General features: G+C 41.1%; 2 protein-coding genes and 1 non-coding gene across 9 annotated transcripts; 1 reads left to right on the top strand and 2 right to left on the bottom strand.

Moving 5' to 3' along the window:
- Window positions 1-72: 72 nt before the first annotated feature.
- Window positions 73-144, bottom strand: TRNAD-GUC. Its single transcript has one exon. It is a non-coding gene; the product is annotated as a tRNA-Asp (tRNA).
- Window positions 145-632: 488 nt separating this feature from the next.
- Window positions 633-6,789, bottom strand: LOC115746474. 6 transcript variants are annotated; one of them, XM_030682248.2, is made up of 11 exons: window positions 6,480-6,788; window positions 5,897-6,092; window positions 5,686-5,790; window positions 4,062-5,362; window positions 3,804-3,922; window positions 3,497-3,621; window positions 3,140-3,239; window positions 2,955-3,032; window positions 2,744-2,827; window positions 1,647-1,732; window positions 633-1,520 (listed from the first exon to the last, which is right to left on the bottom strand). In XM_030682248.2, exons 4-11 carry the CDS (start codon window positions 5,311-5,313, stop codon window positions 1,421-1,423), a joined length of 1,944 nt encoding a protein of 647 aa, XP_030538108.1. In that variant the 5' UTR covers window positions 5,314-5,362; window positions 5,686-5,790; window positions 5,897-6,092; window positions 6,480-6,788; the 3' UTR covers window positions 633-1,420. The 6 variants fall into 6 exon arrangements, 5 of the variants coding, with proteins under 5 accessions (XP_030538108.1, XP_048132065.1, XP_048132064.1 ...); XM_048276108.1 differs by having other exon boundaries at window positions 5,897-6,114; XM_048276107.1 differs by having other exon boundaries at window positions 5,897-6,220.
- A 5,162-nt stretch (window positions 6,790-11,951) lies between these two features.
- LOC115746506 (microfibrillar-associated protein 1-like) lies at window positions 11,952-16,470 on the top strand. 2 transcript variants are annotated; one of them, XM_030682297.2, is made up of 4 exons: window positions 11,952-12,117; window positions 12,245-12,372; window positions 14,259-15,559; window positions 16,141-16,470. In XM_030682297.2, the coding sequence occupies exons 3-4, from the start codon at window positions 14,370-14,372 to the stop codon at window positions 16,253-16,255; spliced, it is 1,305 nt and encodes a 434-aa protein (XP_030538157.1). In that variant the 5' UTR covers window positions 11,952-12,117; window positions 12,245-12,372; window positions 14,259-14,369; the 3' UTR covers window positions 16,256-16,470. The 2 variants fall into 2 exon arrangements, with proteins under 2 accessions (XP_030538157.1, XP_030538158.1); XM_030682298.2 differs by lacking the exons at window positions 11,952-12,117; window positions 12,245-12,372 and adding an exon at window positions 13,175-13,253.
- Window positions 16,471-17,802: the final 1,332 nt, after the last annotated feature.

Genomic DNA, 17,802 nt, shown 5'->3' on the forward strand with positions numbered 1-17,802 from the left:
TACCCAAGTTTAAAGTCTTCGTAGTTTGTGGGCCAAAAAAAAAAGAACGAAAAGGGAAAACCAAAAAGAAGACGCCGTTGCCGGGGATCGAACCCGGGTCACCCGCGTGACAGGCGGGAATACTTACCACTATACTACAACGACCAAGTTGTTACGTAGCCTTGTCATTTTTATATAAATTAATGATTAAAATAACAAAATTCAGCCGACCCAGAATCTGATGTTGGTCCTCCGAGTTTGTACTTTGTTAGCCTGCTGGGGTCACACAGTTTTGCTAATTTTCCGACTCTTGCAATTTAATTTTCCATTTAGCTTGGAGCTCCTAATATGATACCCTTCAATTCAACATTATTCACTTTGCCTTGATAGTTTTTAGTATGAATTATACCTTTTTCTATTTTTTTTAATTTTTGGAAGATGAAGTTCACTGGGCTCGACTCTCGTGCTCCGCATAGAGGTGTAGTAAAAGTCAGAGAGAAGAGAATTAAAGATAGAACAAACAAAAAAAAAATAAAGAAAAAGGAAGGGGAAGCCATTTATAGCATCAACTAAAGCCCCAAAAGGAGTCAGAGTAGCATTTCAGGTCCAACATGGAGCAGAATCTTCTCAAAGTCGAAACCTTTAAGCACTTGAAATTTCAAGGCTCAATAGGTATCTCCAGAGTAAATGTTTCATGTAATGTCATCGTCAATGAGATTACATGTTACATCAAATGACTGAGAGACGTCTACAAGCTGTTGTTGCACTTGCTTGTGGCAGCTATAGGAAATTTATTGATGTCAAACTGTTTGTTGAACTGGGCCAAAAAAAACAAGAAAGAACTGTGACAAAGAAGCTCCTTGCTAAATTTGGAAAACGAAAATCCTACCAAAAAAATGCTGCTCCCGCGGCCGACAATCTCTGCCTCTACCCTTTTATAATGTACACAAACTGCTTCCGCTAACCGAGCAGCAAATTACAAGTGCATCGGCATTTGACTGCTGAACAATAGCAAATTGCACAACAACGATCCGTCCTGGCTATGTTTCACAGGTCAAACAATGCTGCTCCCACTGAGAGCGATCTCTGCCTCTAGCCTTCTATGAGGTACACAAACTGCTTCCACAAACCGAGCAGCAAATAACTAATGCATCCCCATTCGGCTGCTGAGCAATAGCAATTTCTCAACGACGAACCGTTCTGGCTATGTTTCATCAGGTCAAGGCACACGAGGATGTGACCCGAACTTCATAAGCACTCATCTGTCATGACCTTCAACCAACTCCATTTTCCTTCTGTTAAGAACCACCACTATCTATTGCCGGAGCAGTTCATGGATGAGGCTGCTGATGGCAGAGAAGATGATGACTGCAGTTCCAAGCTTAACAACGGTGCATGATCTTCTGCGTTGTCCTTATAATGATTGTCCTTGAGCAGCTACTTATGGCTTGTCCAAAGAGAATAATCTCTTAAAGGACTCATACGATGCAAAGAATAGCGCTCCTTGAGAGATGTACATAATAAGTCTTGGAGTCAATCCCCTGATTATTAAAGAGAACAGGAGGAGATTGGCTCAATACAGTCATCACCTTCCAAACATAGTCAGTTATTGTGAAGAAAGATAGTGCGGTGTCGGATAACATAATCCTAGATGAAGAAGGCAATACCTGTATAGGCCTTTCAACCCTTCGTGCTGGCCTATTTCTTGAAGGGCACGCAAAACGCCATTATATGGGTGAACAGAACCGGGTATCTGCAAAGTAACCAGCTTTTGAGAAGCTCATCTGGTTAACTAACAATTGCTAGCTGATACATTAGTTTGGATTGAGATTACAGGCTTGTGATACTAGTATCAAATCTAACTTTCAACTCTGAAATGGACAAACACTTCAAACCTCTCTCCCACATTTTATTGGCCAGGGAAGATGGCGGATTACTCCAGTAACCTCAAAAATGATCTCCAAATAAAGGGTCTTATCTCCAACACTATCGTCCAAAACATGCTTTAGTGAAATCAATTGATTCAGTTCATATTTCAATTGATATCATAAAATTTCTGAAGGAGGCTATAAAGCCTCATTCACAGATCCAAGCTCATTAGCTTATTGAGACAGAAAATTAATTTCTTTTCCACAAGCGGACAAAAAGTTTGAATTATACTGTTATAAATGGTTGGCATGGTTTTGCATATTTCTCAAAATTGAGGCGAGTCATGCTGATTTACTCTGCATTCCTCCAATTATAAATGAACTGCAGAAATAACTGCCAAATAACAATGCACATAGTTCAGTGACTCCTCAATCAATGGGTGATAACAAAAGAACTCAATTCTGGCTGCTGAGAAACAAGAAGAGAGTGGACAAGCAGTAGTAAACATGGCATCAATGAGAGGAAGACCCTTAGAAGTACTTAAATGTGATTTATTTCTAGCTGATTTACAGAAAATGATCATCATAGACAAACAAACGACTATATCCCCCAGTGTATAATTGTCCTTACTGCATACTGCCTTTCTTCTTTTACATTTCCACAATACCAAACTTTAATGTGTTCAAATGTTCAGGTGCTGGCGATTTATACTATCATACTATCAATTTGCTGACTCAATATCACACAAACAGACAGTCTTCACCTACTTATCATTTTGTACTGAAAAAAAAAAATGAGCATGGAATTGATGACAACTTCACGTAACATCACCCCTTACTTTGTGTATAGATTGTGTTACATATAGACATATATACGCAATGAAATCCCACCAAACCTGAGTTTGTAATCTTGTCTTCACCACGTCAAAAGGGGTTGAAAATAAAGCTGCAGTAGATCCTGCTAGTCCTCCACAAACAAGCTGCACAAAAAGGAAATTGTAATAAAAAAAGGCGCTTCAGCCAAGATTGAAAAATAACATCCTGCGGAGCAAATTGGAATTATCCATGGACTCTTAAAGGAAAACGGGAGGCAGGCAGACAACCAACCGATTGCAGGGTGTTCAGTTGAGCACCAGGCGGTAGTGAGGAAAGTGTCCACACCTTTAAATTCTCATAAACATAGAACTGCAAGTGGTGTAAGACAAGATTAACTATTTACTTGCCGAAGAAAATGAAGATTACAAGCCACAACAACAACAGAAATCCATAATCTGGTGCATCCTCATAGCTACCTTGACCACTGAGTGGGGAATATTTCTACAGAGCACAGCTCCCCACCCAGCATATAAAGAAGGCAAACCACCTCTTGTGATTATTCCAACCAACGCATTCCTGCAAAAACAAAAAGTAAAAGTAAATGGCATGGCAAATGAACTACTTAAACAAACAAAACATGTGCGCAAAACATGCTTGACAACCAAGGATGAAGTAGCGAGGGGATTATTTCATGAGACTGCTACAGAGAAACATCTCAAGGAGATGCAGGAATCTGTCATAGGAAGAACATCTGAAGTCCATCACAACCTCTGACCTACTAATTTTGACATGTAAAATAAGGAGATTATGGAAACGGGATTACACTAGAATACCAGCAGTTATGATAGTGAGAGCCCACTTGCATCTGCTGCTTTATGCGCTCACTCGGAGTGTAGACAAAAGAGGTAGCAATGCTTGCACAACCACCTGCAATACAATGTGTGATGGAGTAATACTCCTGCAGGAAGAAGTAGATGAGATATCAGGAAAACAGACACTGTTTAGTTGGGAACATTCAAAACCTTGCCGAGGCTAGAAGAGGGGCATTCAGAACCTTGCCCACATTTAACTCTGCAAAAAGAGAAACACCAAAAAGTGGAGAAAGAGAGTTTAGAAAGCAAAATGAGGGAAAAAAATTACCTTGGGGAAAAGAGGAAGTAAAGCGCCTTTTACTGACTCGTAAGTGAAAGTATAAATCGCAGAAATTGGACCTGAAGATGCAATTTTGCTTGAGATACCTCGATATAGTCCAGTTAGACCTGGAGAATGAGACAAATATTGACCAATTTTCACCAGCAATTTAGCAATATAATACAGAACAGGCAAACCTTAATTGCAATAGTGAAAGAGGTTCTCAATGACCACTGTCAAGATCATGTTGAATCCAATGAAGCATACCTCTCTCAGAAACAATTGATTTCCCAATATAGCAAAGAGACTTCTGCTCTGCACGGTAAGACTGAATTACAGTTTTGATAGTATCAACTGGGTGAAGACAAAGGCTGACAAAGATACCACTAAATGCCCCTGCAAATGCATGTTCTTCCTTGGCAACAGCAGCCTGAGGCTTATCATGTCCCAAACAGTGTATCTTCAAGGTATGTTCTTCCTGGGCATGATGATCATTGTCCTCTTCCTTTCTTTCAGGAAAGAATTCAATACCGTTTGCGCTCTCATAGCGAAGTTCGCATTCATCTTTTTCAGATGCGACAAACTTTAAACGATAATCTGCATGAAGGATAGAGGATGCAGCTTTTGAGATACAGCTGTCTGCATCAATATTGGCAACTTTGAGGTAATAATCCGAAAGCAAAGAGGTGCTTTCCTTCTTGTCCAAGTTCAATTTTGCATTGTTAGCCACCGGCAAATCCTTGGACTGGACAGAGGGGGGGTAAGAATCAGCACTTCCACTATCTATGTAGATTTTGGGGCCTCTATCTTCTGATATAAGATTCTGCGGAGGAGTAACTATTTCTCTAGAAAAGTATTTACCAGCTTTTTCACTATCAGATACAGCAGTTTTGAAAGGATGTTTGGCCTCAGCAGGTATCAATTCACTCATCCAGCCATAAATAAGTCCCAGTCCAGATGAGATCCCCAAACAAGAAATCCCATTTCCATCCCTAGGTCCATTAAGCAAATTGGTCATGTCCCCACTAAAATTCCGCACCAGTGATTGATACCGCCCAGTGTTTTCCCCGTTAAATTTAAGCACTGACATTCTGCTAGTTGTCCTAAGAATGTCTAGGTTCAGTTGCCGCAATTCTGTTAAGTTGGTGTCAGAATGACTACATTTAGGCACAGTAGATGTACAGCCATTTTGTTGCCATTTCACATTATGCAAGATATCTTCCTTCTCACCAGAGATTTTGTAACTTAAGTTTGCTTTTTGTTGTAAAACTGCGAGAGAACGACTTGTATAGTCCCATGCATGGCCAACTGCTGCGATGAGTTCAGAAGTGGTGAGTATTTCCGTTGATTTGGACTCGGGATCTGCCTTTTCCGGCTGAAAAGTTTCAGAATGTGTGGGGACATCCTCTTTATGGACAAAATCAGCAAATTCAAAGGATGCCCGTTCAACAAGGTTACACCGGTACTGGATCGAAGGTTGACTCCTTCTAGGTGTTTTACTGGTCTGACTAGTAGACATTCTCAAATCCCCCTCTAATAGGCTGCAGCAATAACTCACAGTGGCAAAACTGCAACGAAAGAATTAATCATCACCTTATTTGGTTCATTCAAAACTCACGGTAAATGCAAATAAATCTATGCACACTGCTATGCCTCTAGAAGTAATAGTCCTGATTTTGCTGGGATTCTCACGCTATCATTCTCATGAGACATAGGGACTAATAAATTTCCTCAGACTTGACAAACTTAAATATATCTCAGTAACGGCAGTGGATAGCATTCCAAATAAATCGCTTTCTGAGCAAGGTATTGAATCGATGAATTTAAACTAAGCACGTTAGAACTATAAGAAGCTAAAGGTACAAAGAGGTATATTTGGAGTGATTTTCACCTTAACACGTAAATTATCAGTCAAAGCCTTCCCGTTGTGGCATTGCATCTGCCAACAGTCCCTCCAATCGAAAAGAACCAGAGCAAGCAGCTTAATGATGGACTCCTGGAGTTTTAAGGAACAAAAGAGTCACTCTTTTACGGTCATATATAATTGACAAACGATCAGGCGATCACAAATAAGATGCAGGCTGCCATCATAAGAAACTAACCACATGGCAAAAAGAAGTTTGGAACACAAACAACTTATGAGCTATAAGTTCACCAATTCCAACTAGTTGAACCAATCGATCCCTGATTTTGCTCAGGCCATATCATGCCACCATAGTTCACAATCTACACTGAAGCTCCATTTTCTCATCAAAGAAGCTACAGAGTCACGGGCACTGCTACGGTACACTGCGTGTGCTGTATGACATTACTACGTGTCCTTATCAAGTACAAGAACGTCGTAACACATTCATAAAATTGTTTTACGAGAGTGACATGGTTAGTTGTAAGCATGTCTATGTACATCAGAAATCCCACTGAGTCACCTACGACTCAGAATTAAAAAAGGTATTGTGGGTGAATGTATTGAGTCTTAAATTGACGACAGAATGTGCGAACAGAATGGAAAGTCATGGGCTTGAGAAAACCAGTTTCCTCTTCGTACCCGCTCATTTTTGGGCAAGCAAAGAGACATTTGAAAACAAAGGCATCATCATTCAAAAACCCAGAAGGGAAAAGGTCGAATGAACTCCGTAGGAAATGGCGACCGAACGCAATGCGAAAGAATCGGAGAATCCAAAGAACCTGGAGAAGCTCGACTCGCTACGAGCCGAAGCCAGCGCCTCCGCAGCTCGGCGATTCATTTCCCTTTTTTTCCCGAGAAAATCAGGAAGCCGGGGACTCTTTGCGGGAAAATCAGGGTTTAAGGAGCGTGGGTTTATGTAGAAAGCTCGGATTATGCTCCGCGACAGCGCGAATTTGAAAGATGCTCCGCAAGCCGGGGATGGAAATTGCTGGGAAGATTCGTGTGTTGGCGCGTCTACCGTATGGATTTGGCCCCGCGCGGAGAGGTAGCTTCCATCGGATGCGTCTGAGCGCAGCTTCATCCACCATCCGGTGCGACCCCAAATTGGTTGTAATAAATTTACTCAAATTAATTTTTTTTTATCATTTTTTAAGATCGAAATTTCTTTTGTCATAAAAAAAAATCAAAACTAGTAAATCTGTAATAAATTTACTCTACAGTAAAATTTAATGGTGCCACGTGCATAAAATTTAATGAAAATTAACAAAGGATAAATTTGTCACATGTGTACTAATTTGAGGTTTTTTGTGATAAAAAATTAATTTGGAGTAAATTTGTCACTGGTATACCTAACTTTTGTTCTGTCTCTTTCTAGAGAGGAGAAGTTGAACCTCGCATCTATGATGCTAGCGTCCCACCTTCAATCCCTTACCAGCATAGGCGAGCGAAATATTTTTTTTTTTGTCAAAATTTCATATCTCATGCGTTTTGAATGCAGAGTTCTTGAAACTTTTGTAACACGTGAATGTTGAAGCATAAATTTACGTATAATTTTTCTTAGTTAAAAGTATTTCGAAGTTTTAGGGAGAGAAGGAAATATAGTTTATGCTATAGTTATCACGGAACGGACAATGAAATCTATATTCATCGCATTATTACTATAGGAGTCTTAGACAAGCAAAGAAATTTAATTTTCAAGAAGATACTGAAGTGTACACATAATTACCAACATACATGACCGTTAAGAAAGGTCTTCACCTTTTCTGTCGTTAGAACACCCAAAAACTCTCACGACATACAAAATTCGACACGCAAATTTACGTCGAACTTTCTTTGTTATTTTTCGCGATTTATATAATGTTTCAAATTTTGATAGGTTAGTAACAAGTTAACTTAAGCGTAAATAAACATGCTCTAAAGACTTTATTGGAAAAAAAACCTACACCACAGTTGATCTTTCGCATGTGCAATTGTAATCAAACGTTGAATTTAAAAATAAAACATTGCTTCTTGTCACTATACTTTTACGCATTTTTCTAATCATGTTTGTGTCTAATTTGTCCAATTAAGGCCTTTAATTTTCACAGATTTTTTGTAACTAAACCTTTTTGACGCCAAATTTGACCAAATTCACCTGACATGGCGGTCGATCGGCTCAAAAGCACGACGTGAATAAAATATGTGGATGCCCATTTGGATCTGTATGGAAAATTTAAATAAATATAGATATAACGTGAATAAAATCTAATCGTGTGAATAAATATAGATATAATTTAAATTTGTTTGGGCACCAATTGCCCGAAAAATCTACGCGCGGACGCATCCGGTCGAGCTCCTCTCGCGCGATGCCAAATCCATACGGCAGACGCGCCAACACACGAATTTTCCTGGCAATTTCCAGCACACACTCATTAAACCCTGATTTTCCCGCACAAGCACCAAAACTCTCTGATTTTCTCGGGAAAAAGACATGAACCGGGGAGCTCCGGTGGCGCTGCCGCTCCCGCTCGTGACGGCGAGTCCGGCCTGTCCAGTTTTTTTGGATTCTCTGTTTCTCTTCAGTGCTTCGGTCGCCATTTCCTACATAATTCATTCGCTTTTTTTTTTTCCCTCTTTTGGGTTTGGATTAATAAGAAGAAAAAACTTGTACGTCTATCCACCGACACGTGTCATTTAACTCAACAATTTGACGGTAAAATTCAACGAAAACTAATGGAGGACACATGTGCCGGTTGGGATTTTTGGTGGTTAAAAAATTAATTCTTGGTGAATTTGTCATAAACCAGTTTGGGATTTTTTGTGCCCAAAAAATTAGTTTATGGTAAAGTTATCACATGTGTACCGGTTTAAAATTTTTCGAGTTATTAACTCTTCGGATGTTTGAATGATGATGCATTTATTTCAAAATTTCACTTTGCTTGCAAAGAAGTTAGCGGACAAGAAGAGGAAGCTGGTTCTGTCGTCAATTTGAGACTCAATACATTCACATTCACCCACAGGAACTTCTTTAAAGGACCGCTCTGGCAATGGAGATTGCAAAGTTACAGACGAGACGGCCCAAGCGGGAATTTCTAAGGTACACTACACTCGCTCACAGCGACCCGTCATGACATCAGGAAACAATTCTACGACGTGCTACGATGTTTGCGTTCTTAATGACGACGATACCCGGTAATGCCGTGGAGGTGCCAGCGACTCGGTAGCTTCTTTGATGAGAAAATAGAGCTTTGGGGAGTAATCTGCTTCGACGTGCTCCGGTTCTTTTCAATTGGAGGGACTGTTGGAAGATGCAACGCCACAATGAGAAGGCTTCGACTAATTATATTTCTAACCTGCAGAGTTTGAATACGTCGATTCAATACCTTGATACGAAAGCAATTCATTTGGAATGCAATTATAGAGATATACTTAAGTTTATCAAGTCTGAGGGATTTTGTTAGTCTTCATGTAGACCGGGAATGATAGCATGAGAATCCCAGCAAAATCAGGACTACTACTTCCAGAGGCATAGCGGTGTGCGTATGTTTATTCTACTGCGAGTTTCAAATGAACCAAGTGAGGTGATCGTAAATTCTTCTCTTGCAGCTTCGCCTCTGTGAGTTATCGCTGTAGCATCTGCCTCCTGTAGGGGGATCTGAGATTGTCTACAAGTCAGACCAGTAAAACCCCTAGGAGGAGTCGAACTTAAGTTACAAAGACTGTCAGGCGAGCAGGTAGATATCCTGCATAACACGAAATGGCAAGTAAATGGCACTGGCAGTACATCTACTTTGCCTAAATGTAGTCATTCCGACACCAACTTAACAGAGATCCGGCAACTGAACCTAGACATTCTTAGGACAACTCGGTTGCTTGAATTTAACGGGGTGAGCTCTGGTCAGTATTGATCACTGGTTCAGCGTCCTAGGATCTAGGGATGGGAAAGGGATTCCATGTTTAGGGATCTCGTCTGGGCTGGGACTTCGTTGTGAAGACGATAGAGACGTACGATAGGCTAGGATGCGCGTCAAGCCAAGGATAGGACAACCTGGTGCCCCTTTAAGCCCTCCACTGCCTGCAACTTGCAGATGGCCTCGGCCTTCATATGGTGAAGAAGAGTGCGGGATCGAGACTCCCTTCCTCGATGGCTCTCGAATCCGGAAGAACCAAGGGTTCGATTGACTTCTTCGCAATCAATTTTTACAGCATCCTAGCTAATACTAGCAGAGATGCGTGTTACGTTTATGCAGCGTGACGAGATTTCTTGGGCATGAAGGAGTGGATCGAAAAGTGAGCATGTGGTCTTTCCAGGAAGTCCTCGAGCTGTTGGACCGCTACGAGGCGGGTTTCGGCTTGTACCACCTGGACTGGGACGATCCTGAGCTGAGAAGGTACCCCGAATCTCTCAGCTCGGCGGTACTCGCACATTCTGAAGGGAGGGATCTTCGACTGTAATGCATCTGTTCAACGCCTTCGAGCGAAATAATGTTATGTAATATATGATCAGCCAAATCAGTTTACACGCGATTGCTGAAGGCGTAATTGCTCTTCCGCCGATTTTCCTTGCTTATGCAGAAAATCATGTTTTTCTTAGTACTTATCAAAAAGTCTACATCTTTATTGAACTCTAGGAGTACCACTTTCTCAGTTTGGCTTCTCAAACCAAATTAGAGACCAATAATTCAACCTTAAAGGTAACATGAGAGCCGTCATAACCAATTAGAAGCCTTTCTGAACTGCAATGTGCACAAACAAGGCAAAGAACAGCACAATCTCATTAGATACGGTCTTTATTTTCCCACATCTGTACATTTGCAATCCGGGCCATCTCGTGCATCAATTTGGGTCGGGTTTTCACCAACGGGCTCAAACTCGAGAACACGAATTCCACATGCTCTCTAAGAGGCTCACCTTTCTGCAGCTTAGTAGAGATGCTGTGACAAAATTCAGGCCAAAAATAGCCTGAACACTATCATGGTATCATCAGTGTGTGGCAGAAAGTAAATGCTGCGTAGCAAAAGTTTTCTTGGCAAGCCTTCAGCGGATAAAACTCCAATTGCAATTTGCCCATTTCTTGAATGGAAAGCCTTTTTGTCTCCTCTATTTAAGAAACTTACCGATGTATATATTATCAACTTGAAAAAGTAGTATCCTAAGTTTCCCAAATATGTTCTTGGCAATTGAGATTTGAGAGCCTCGGCCATGGCCATGGCCATGGCTTCGGCCATCAACGCGGACGAAGCAGAGATCGTTTTCGCCCCTCCATCTACCAGCCGTCCCCGACGAGTCACGGAGCAGCAGGCTGCCCCCCCTCCTTCCGTCGCTTTAGGATGAGAGCTCCGTAGACATCAACAATAAAGGTGCGGCCTTTAGTGGTTTCCGAGCTATTTCTGTCACCGCTCCTCTCGATTTGCACTGTAGTTGCTTTGATTTGCCTTCTTTTTTCAGTGAATTTAGGGCTGAATCCTTAACTTTTTTCGGATTTGGTGCATTGAAATTGGATTTTGGCGATGATAATCGAATTGGACTGAAAAATGACTTACCCAACGCAAATGAGGCATGAGCTAGTTATTCACAAGGCCGAGCTTGTCTAGAAACTGAGAAAACGGAATCTTGAACTCGCGATCGATGGTGTGTGAAAATAGAGAAAGCTCTCGTGTGATCTTTTTTACGTCAAATAGTCTTGAGTCACTGAATATGCGTGGAATGACACATTAATATTTAACAGCATTATTAGATGAAAACTCAACAGGGTCAAATTTGCGTATCGACTGATAAGTTGAGACGAAAAAAAAGTTTTGAAAAAAAAAACTTGATATTTAAATTAAAAATCAATGCCTTTTAATGTTTTAATTAGTTCCAATCCCAATTTTTGCGAATCAAATTTAATGAGCTCGGTTCAGTATGGATAGCTTTCTTTTTTCTTTTTACGAATGATTCGCATTTTGGGCTCCTACGACAATATTTCTAAAGTAGAATTTTCGTTCAAGAAGTGTTTTTGAAACAGCAAACCGTTTAGTTACGTGATTTCATTTTTTCACTTCTGGGTTATTTTTTTGTTTGCTCTGGAAATAGTTTTCGAGCCACTTGAAGGACTTCTATTTAAAATTAGAAAAATTAACTTCTGATTAAAAAATTAATTTTTGATTAAAAGTTAATTTCTAGAGCAGAAGTAGCGCTTTTAAACTATTTTTCCCAGGCCCGAAAAATAAGTCTCGGATGGATCACATATTCTAACCATTTTTCCAAAACCCACCCTCACATATTTGAACTCCTTTTTTTCACGGGCTCGGATTCGCGAGTTAGGGCCTCCTCTTCGCTTCGTTTTCACTTCTTCGACGAAGTCGTCGTTTCCTCCTCCTCCTCCGCCTCCTTCTACGCCGAGGAAGCTGCTGCATCCACAGCCGACGTGCCTCCGCCGACTGCTGCATCCATTTGGTAAGCTAGATCTCAAGCTTGCTGCATCCACGGTGAGGTACGACTCCATGGAAGCTTGAAGTCGTATCTAGCCATTTGCGACGACAATTCTTGTTCTGCGTAACCATTCGATGCCTCATCGTTGCAGCTTGGCCTCGCTTCTTTGCCGATCAGCCCCTTCGCGCGACGCGCAACTGTATCAGGGGGCGACACGCTCAAGAATCAGCCAACCCCGACCAGACAAGTCTTAACAAAATACCCAGAAGCTCTCATCAGGTACCTCTCGCTCTTCAGGCCCCGACAGAATCGTGGGAAATTCCCCGCGGTCCCTGTTCATCGCCCTTATTCGGTTTTGTACTCCAAGTTTCCAATTCTCTCGTTCCGTGTGTTGGGTTTCAACCGCGGGTTGCGCGTTGAAACCCTAGATTGATCTTCGTCCACGGCAAATTTTGGGTGTTGCAAAGTCGTAGCTTTAGCGTTTCTGTTTGGTTGACTTTTTTGGGGGGGCTTAAAAGGCAAAGGAGTATGGTGGAGCCAGGGCTTCTATGGCTTTGCCAGAAACCCTAATTCCCGCGGGGTTTTCGATGGGATTTGCGCCGCGGTCTTATTATTCCTGTTTAATACGCAAGATAAATTCAGTAGAGGTCCCTATTCGGGGAATTCACCTTTGGTCCTGCCTCCATATTGGCACTCAAAAGGTTTTGCTGATCAAGGTAATACACGGAAAGTTTGCCGAAGTTAATGCTTCCGGGTCAAATGGTACTGTGCGTGTTGAAGAGTCCATTGGTAGTAATTTGACCGTGAAGGATCCTAAAATATGTGTTGGTTTAAATGAGCACAAAGGTTTTAAGAGCAAGTGTGAGTATCTGATCGCCAATCCTGAGTGTGACTCTGGTGGGTTGTTCGATCACCTTTCATTCTTTTACTGTGGTTGTGAGAAATTCACGGGTGTGGGGTATGCCGTGCCGGCATTGTGGCTGACCACTCTGTTTTACTTGTCCGGCGACACTGAATTAGATTACTTCTCTTGTAGTTTGGAGAAGCTTTCTAGTCTTCTGAAGTTGCCACCCACAGCTGCAGGGGTTTCTCTGCTTCCACTTGTTAATGGACCTGATTGTGTTTGCTAGCATTGCTGCATTCATGGGGAAAGATGCAGGGGAGGTGGGTCTTAATAGGCTGTTGGGTGGTGCTGTTTTTGTTACTCGTGTTGTCGTGGGGGCTGTTTCTTTCTCTGTAGCAGAAAAGAGGGTTCAGATTGATAGGAGGTGTTTAACAGAGATATATCATTCTTCCTGTTCACTTTGATGTGCCTTGGTATGATTTTGATTGTTGGGGAGGTCAATGTTGGGTTGCTATTGCATTTTTTTCCATATATGGGCTTTATGCGTTCGCAGTCGCTGCCAATTAGATGCTGAGGAAACAAGCCAGGAAATTAACGCTCTTGCTGGTCTGGGAGTTTCCATGTTCTTGTATTATTATTTAAGCGTACTGTAAAAAAAAAAAACAAACTCTCAAATTGTGTGATGGAATATTCTCATTTTTTAATACCTTGAGACTTAGTTTCTTTTTATCATACTTATTTCTTTTATTTCCTTGATTTTCGTCTATTTTTTTGCTTAATTTTGTTCCATGGACAACGAACTTGACGCAGGTTAGAAGAGTACTTATAAGCAAATGTTATTTTCATGCCAATGGTTAGCTGACCAGAATTTCTCTCATCAAGAGTTTTTTATAAGCAGTTCAATTTATTACATTCTATTTTATTTATTGATTTTTTATTGTTTAATTTACTTTTTTAATTTTAATGTGAATTTTACCGAGTAACATATACACGTGAAGAGCTTAAAGTGGGTTAAATGGGTGGTATGGGTTTTCCTAGATTGGGTCAAATATTAATGTGTTATTGTAATTAATATATGGGTTGGGTGGGATTAGGTTGGCTATGGGTCATCAATTTTACATCTTATGGAAATGGGTCAAAACAGGTTAAATCGGTCAATATGGGTCGGATCATTTTCCGACCATTTGACGGCCGTAAGCATAGGTAGCCTTCCTCTTCCCCGAGCTAGGGTTTACTTCAATTTCTTATTTTGTTGAAAATAAGGTTCATTTGCTGTATTAGCTCCTGTATATTTATAGATTTTTTCTTTCATTGCGCACAGAACAGCTGTGATTGAGGCATAAGTTGGTCCTGGAGGAGTCGTACCACAAAGTGGTCTGCTGGTCATAATAGTTTTCTCTTGTTCATATTGTGCCATACAATATACGCAACAATGTCGGTGACAGCAGGAGTGAGTGACACTGTAATTGCCGTTAGGGATAAACTTAGGGGTAAAATTGGACAGACTAAGGTTAAAAGGTATTGGCCTGGTAAAGTTCCGGAGTGGGCAGATGAAGCTGATGAAGAAGGGGATATGAGGATGGCCAGGGTAGTTGCCCTGGAGAAAGCTTTCCCTACTCATGAAGATTCAGGTATTAGCAAGAAAGATGATCCCAGGTTGAGGCGTTTGGCCGAGAACAAAATAGATAATCGTGATGAAATTAGGGCTGATCACCGTCGCATTCGGCAAGCTGAGATTGTTTCTACCATAGAAGAGGAAAACAGAAGACGGGAGGGTCTAGAAGCGGAAGAAGAGGATGCAGAGGCTTTAGAAGAAAGGAGAAAAAAGATAAGGGAGAAGTTACTTCTGCGGGAACAGGAAGAGGCAGCTGCACTCCTTCCCGAAGAGGAGGAGGAGGAGGAAGAGGAGGAGGAAGAAGAGGAATCTGAGTATGAGACGGACTCAGAAGAAGATACGAAAGGTATTGCCATGGTGAAACCGGTTTTTGTCGTCAAGTCAGAGAGGGATACTATAGCTGAAAGACAGCGGCTTGAGGAGGAAGAAAGAGCCCTTGAGGAGCTAGTGAAAAGGAGACAAGAGGAGAGAAAGGCGGAGACGAAGCAGATTGTGGTTGAGGAGATCAGGAAAGATGAGGAAATTCAAAGGAATCTGGAAATGGAGGCGAACATTGCTGACGTGGAAACTGATGATGAGCTTAACGAGGCTGAGGAATATGAAGCTTGGAAAGCAAGAGAGATCTCAAGGATCAAGAGGGATAGAGAGGACCGTGAAGCAATGTTGAAGGCGAAGGAAGAGATTGAGAAGGTGAGAAACATGACAGAGGAGGAAAGGAGGGAGTGGGAAAGAAAGAATCCCAAACCTGCTTCAGCACCAAAGCAGAAGTGGAGGTTCATGCAGAAGTATTATCACAAGGGTGCTTTCTTCCAGTCAGAAACCGATGACCGTGCTGGAACAGCTGGATCAGATTACATCTACAACCGCGACTTCTCTGCTCCAACTGGAGAGGATAAGATGGACAAAACTATTTTGCCCAAAGTCATGCAAGTCAAGCACTTTGGTCGGAGTGGAAGAACAAAGTGGACTCATCTTGTTAACGAAGATACAACTGATTGGAACAATCCGTAAGCTTCACTTATCTATTGATTGTTTCACTCTGACATAGTTCCCTAATTCTCTTCCTTACATCTCTGCACCTTGTGGACACCTCTCTTGTTTGCATAATTGAGATTGACGTGCATTCTTAATTGTAATTTGATGACTATGGAGGGTGTCTACAGCAAAGTTAACTGGATCTTATGCTTGTCGTAATTATTAACTTATATTGTGATCTTTTATGATAAAACTTGCAGCTGTGGACATGAAGCGTGTTGAAATGTACTGGTCTGCTTATTTCTGTTGCAAGATATTAGGGTTATATTAAATGCTACGGTCTAATGTTCAAGTGGAATTGTACACGAGAACTCATTTGTTGTTCCCGAATTCTTCATCGGAAGAACAAAGTTCCTTTAGTTGGTCTGGACATTTAAAAAATCAATAACTGCATAGGGAAGTTTGTTTTGGTTCTACTGATGCCATCTTCCTATGGATAGGCAGTCCGTCTTGTTTCCAGTGCAGTACCTGAGAACGGAAGTTCAAAGAGAACTATTTATTACTGATTCGTGATGCTGATGGGAACTTAATTTGGTGTTTGCTTGTGATGCAGTTGGACCTACAATGACCCTCTCAGGGCGAAGTACAATGCGAAGATGGCTGGAATGAATGCTCCCATATCGAAACCCAAAGGAAGCAAGAAATTGAAGGACTGGGAGTCTCGATGAGTTGTTGCAGTGCTGAGGAGTACCCATAGGCCAGATTTTCATCGTTAGGTGTTTTGTAGCAGAGAGCATGTGTTTCTAGGCTGAGGCAGCACTGGATAAGAGGGGTTGAATCTCGAAAGATGCAAATATTGATGCAATCTTCATAGGTGTAAGAAGTCCAGCACGTCAAAATTTGATCAGTTAATGATTAGACATGACATATGCATTTGCTGGTGTTATATTAGAATGTCAGAGGACAGTTTCTAAGAGATTGGATTGTGCCCGCCATTTTTCAGTACCTTCCCGGGCATGTTTATTTATGTCGGTAAAGTCTTGGGAACCAGGGGGGAGAGGCCTAGGAAGCATGTGAAGTGGGGGCTTCCAAGTGTAAAAATAATGCGCTTAATTTCCTTATCCAAGATTACTGAAATTTACTGGTTGTTTATAAGCATATTCTTAATGTAAAAATGTAAGTCACCGTGAAAAACTTAACTTTTGGGAATTCCTTCTTTTATATATATATATATATATATATATATATATATAAGAGGCCGGCCCGTATAGGCTCTTTCATGCAATGGATAACGGGCCGGCCTCCTATAGATTCCTCCAACTCAATGAACTAGGGGAGTATGAGGAAGGCCGGCAAGGGGAGCGTGTATGTTGTCACACTCCCTGCCTTCTAAAGGTGCTTAGAGGACGGGCCAAACACAGCACAGTGATGACCCGGGAGCGGATTCCCGCCTGGCAGGGGGACAGGTATGAATTTTTTTTATGAGTTTCATATGAGACTACTTACTTATCTAAGGTTCGCTTCTGGCTTACAAAAAAAGTTTACTGAAGGGAGTGACCAAGGGTTAGCTCTGCTGCTGGTCCACAGAATTCCTTATTTATTATTTTCGTATCTTGCCATGTGGAGGAATTACTAAATACAAGAGCCACTAGTCTGCAATGTCTGAGGTTACATTTTAACATAATAATACATATAAGAAAGCGTAGAAAGCTGAATGTATCTTATAAATGCATAAATAAGCTAAGATCAACATATTTTCATGTTATTACCAGAGATCATCTGACGGTCCAAAACCACAACTATGCAGGGGGAAAAACGGACGTAATGACTGCACAAAGTGACTCTCTTCGTTTGTTTCGCAGAAAATGAATGATTATGAAAACATTTCTTTAAATATAATTTTTTATATCGCTTAAAAAAATGAACAAAAAATATCTTTACTGTTCACGAAAATGTTTAAGCATAAATTGTCATTCGTAATGGAAACATTTTTCATTGGCTAATTATTTTTAATGAAATAAGGGATCGGTTTTTGAAAAATATTTTCCAAATCATTCATTTTTCCCGAAACAAACGGAACTAATGACACATCAATGTATAATTGAATCCATTTGAGGCAAAATGAATATGGGCCAATAGCTCATTACAAGCTTGCATTTCTATTTTGGAGCTAAGGTCCATTGGTCTATAGTCATCACACATTTACAAAAGCAAGAAAAAAATCTATGCGTACACGAGGGTCCTAGACATCAGGAACTTCTGCAGCCCCTCTATC

Source organism: Rhodamnia argentea, chromosome 3 (assembly GCF_020921035.1).
Source record: "Rhodamnia argentea isolate NSW1041297 chromosome 3, ASM2092103v1, whole genome shotgun sequence".
Lineage (NCBI taxonomy): Eukaryota > Viridiplantae > Streptophyta > Magnoliopsida > Myrtales > Myrtaceae > Rhodamnia > Rhodamnia argentea.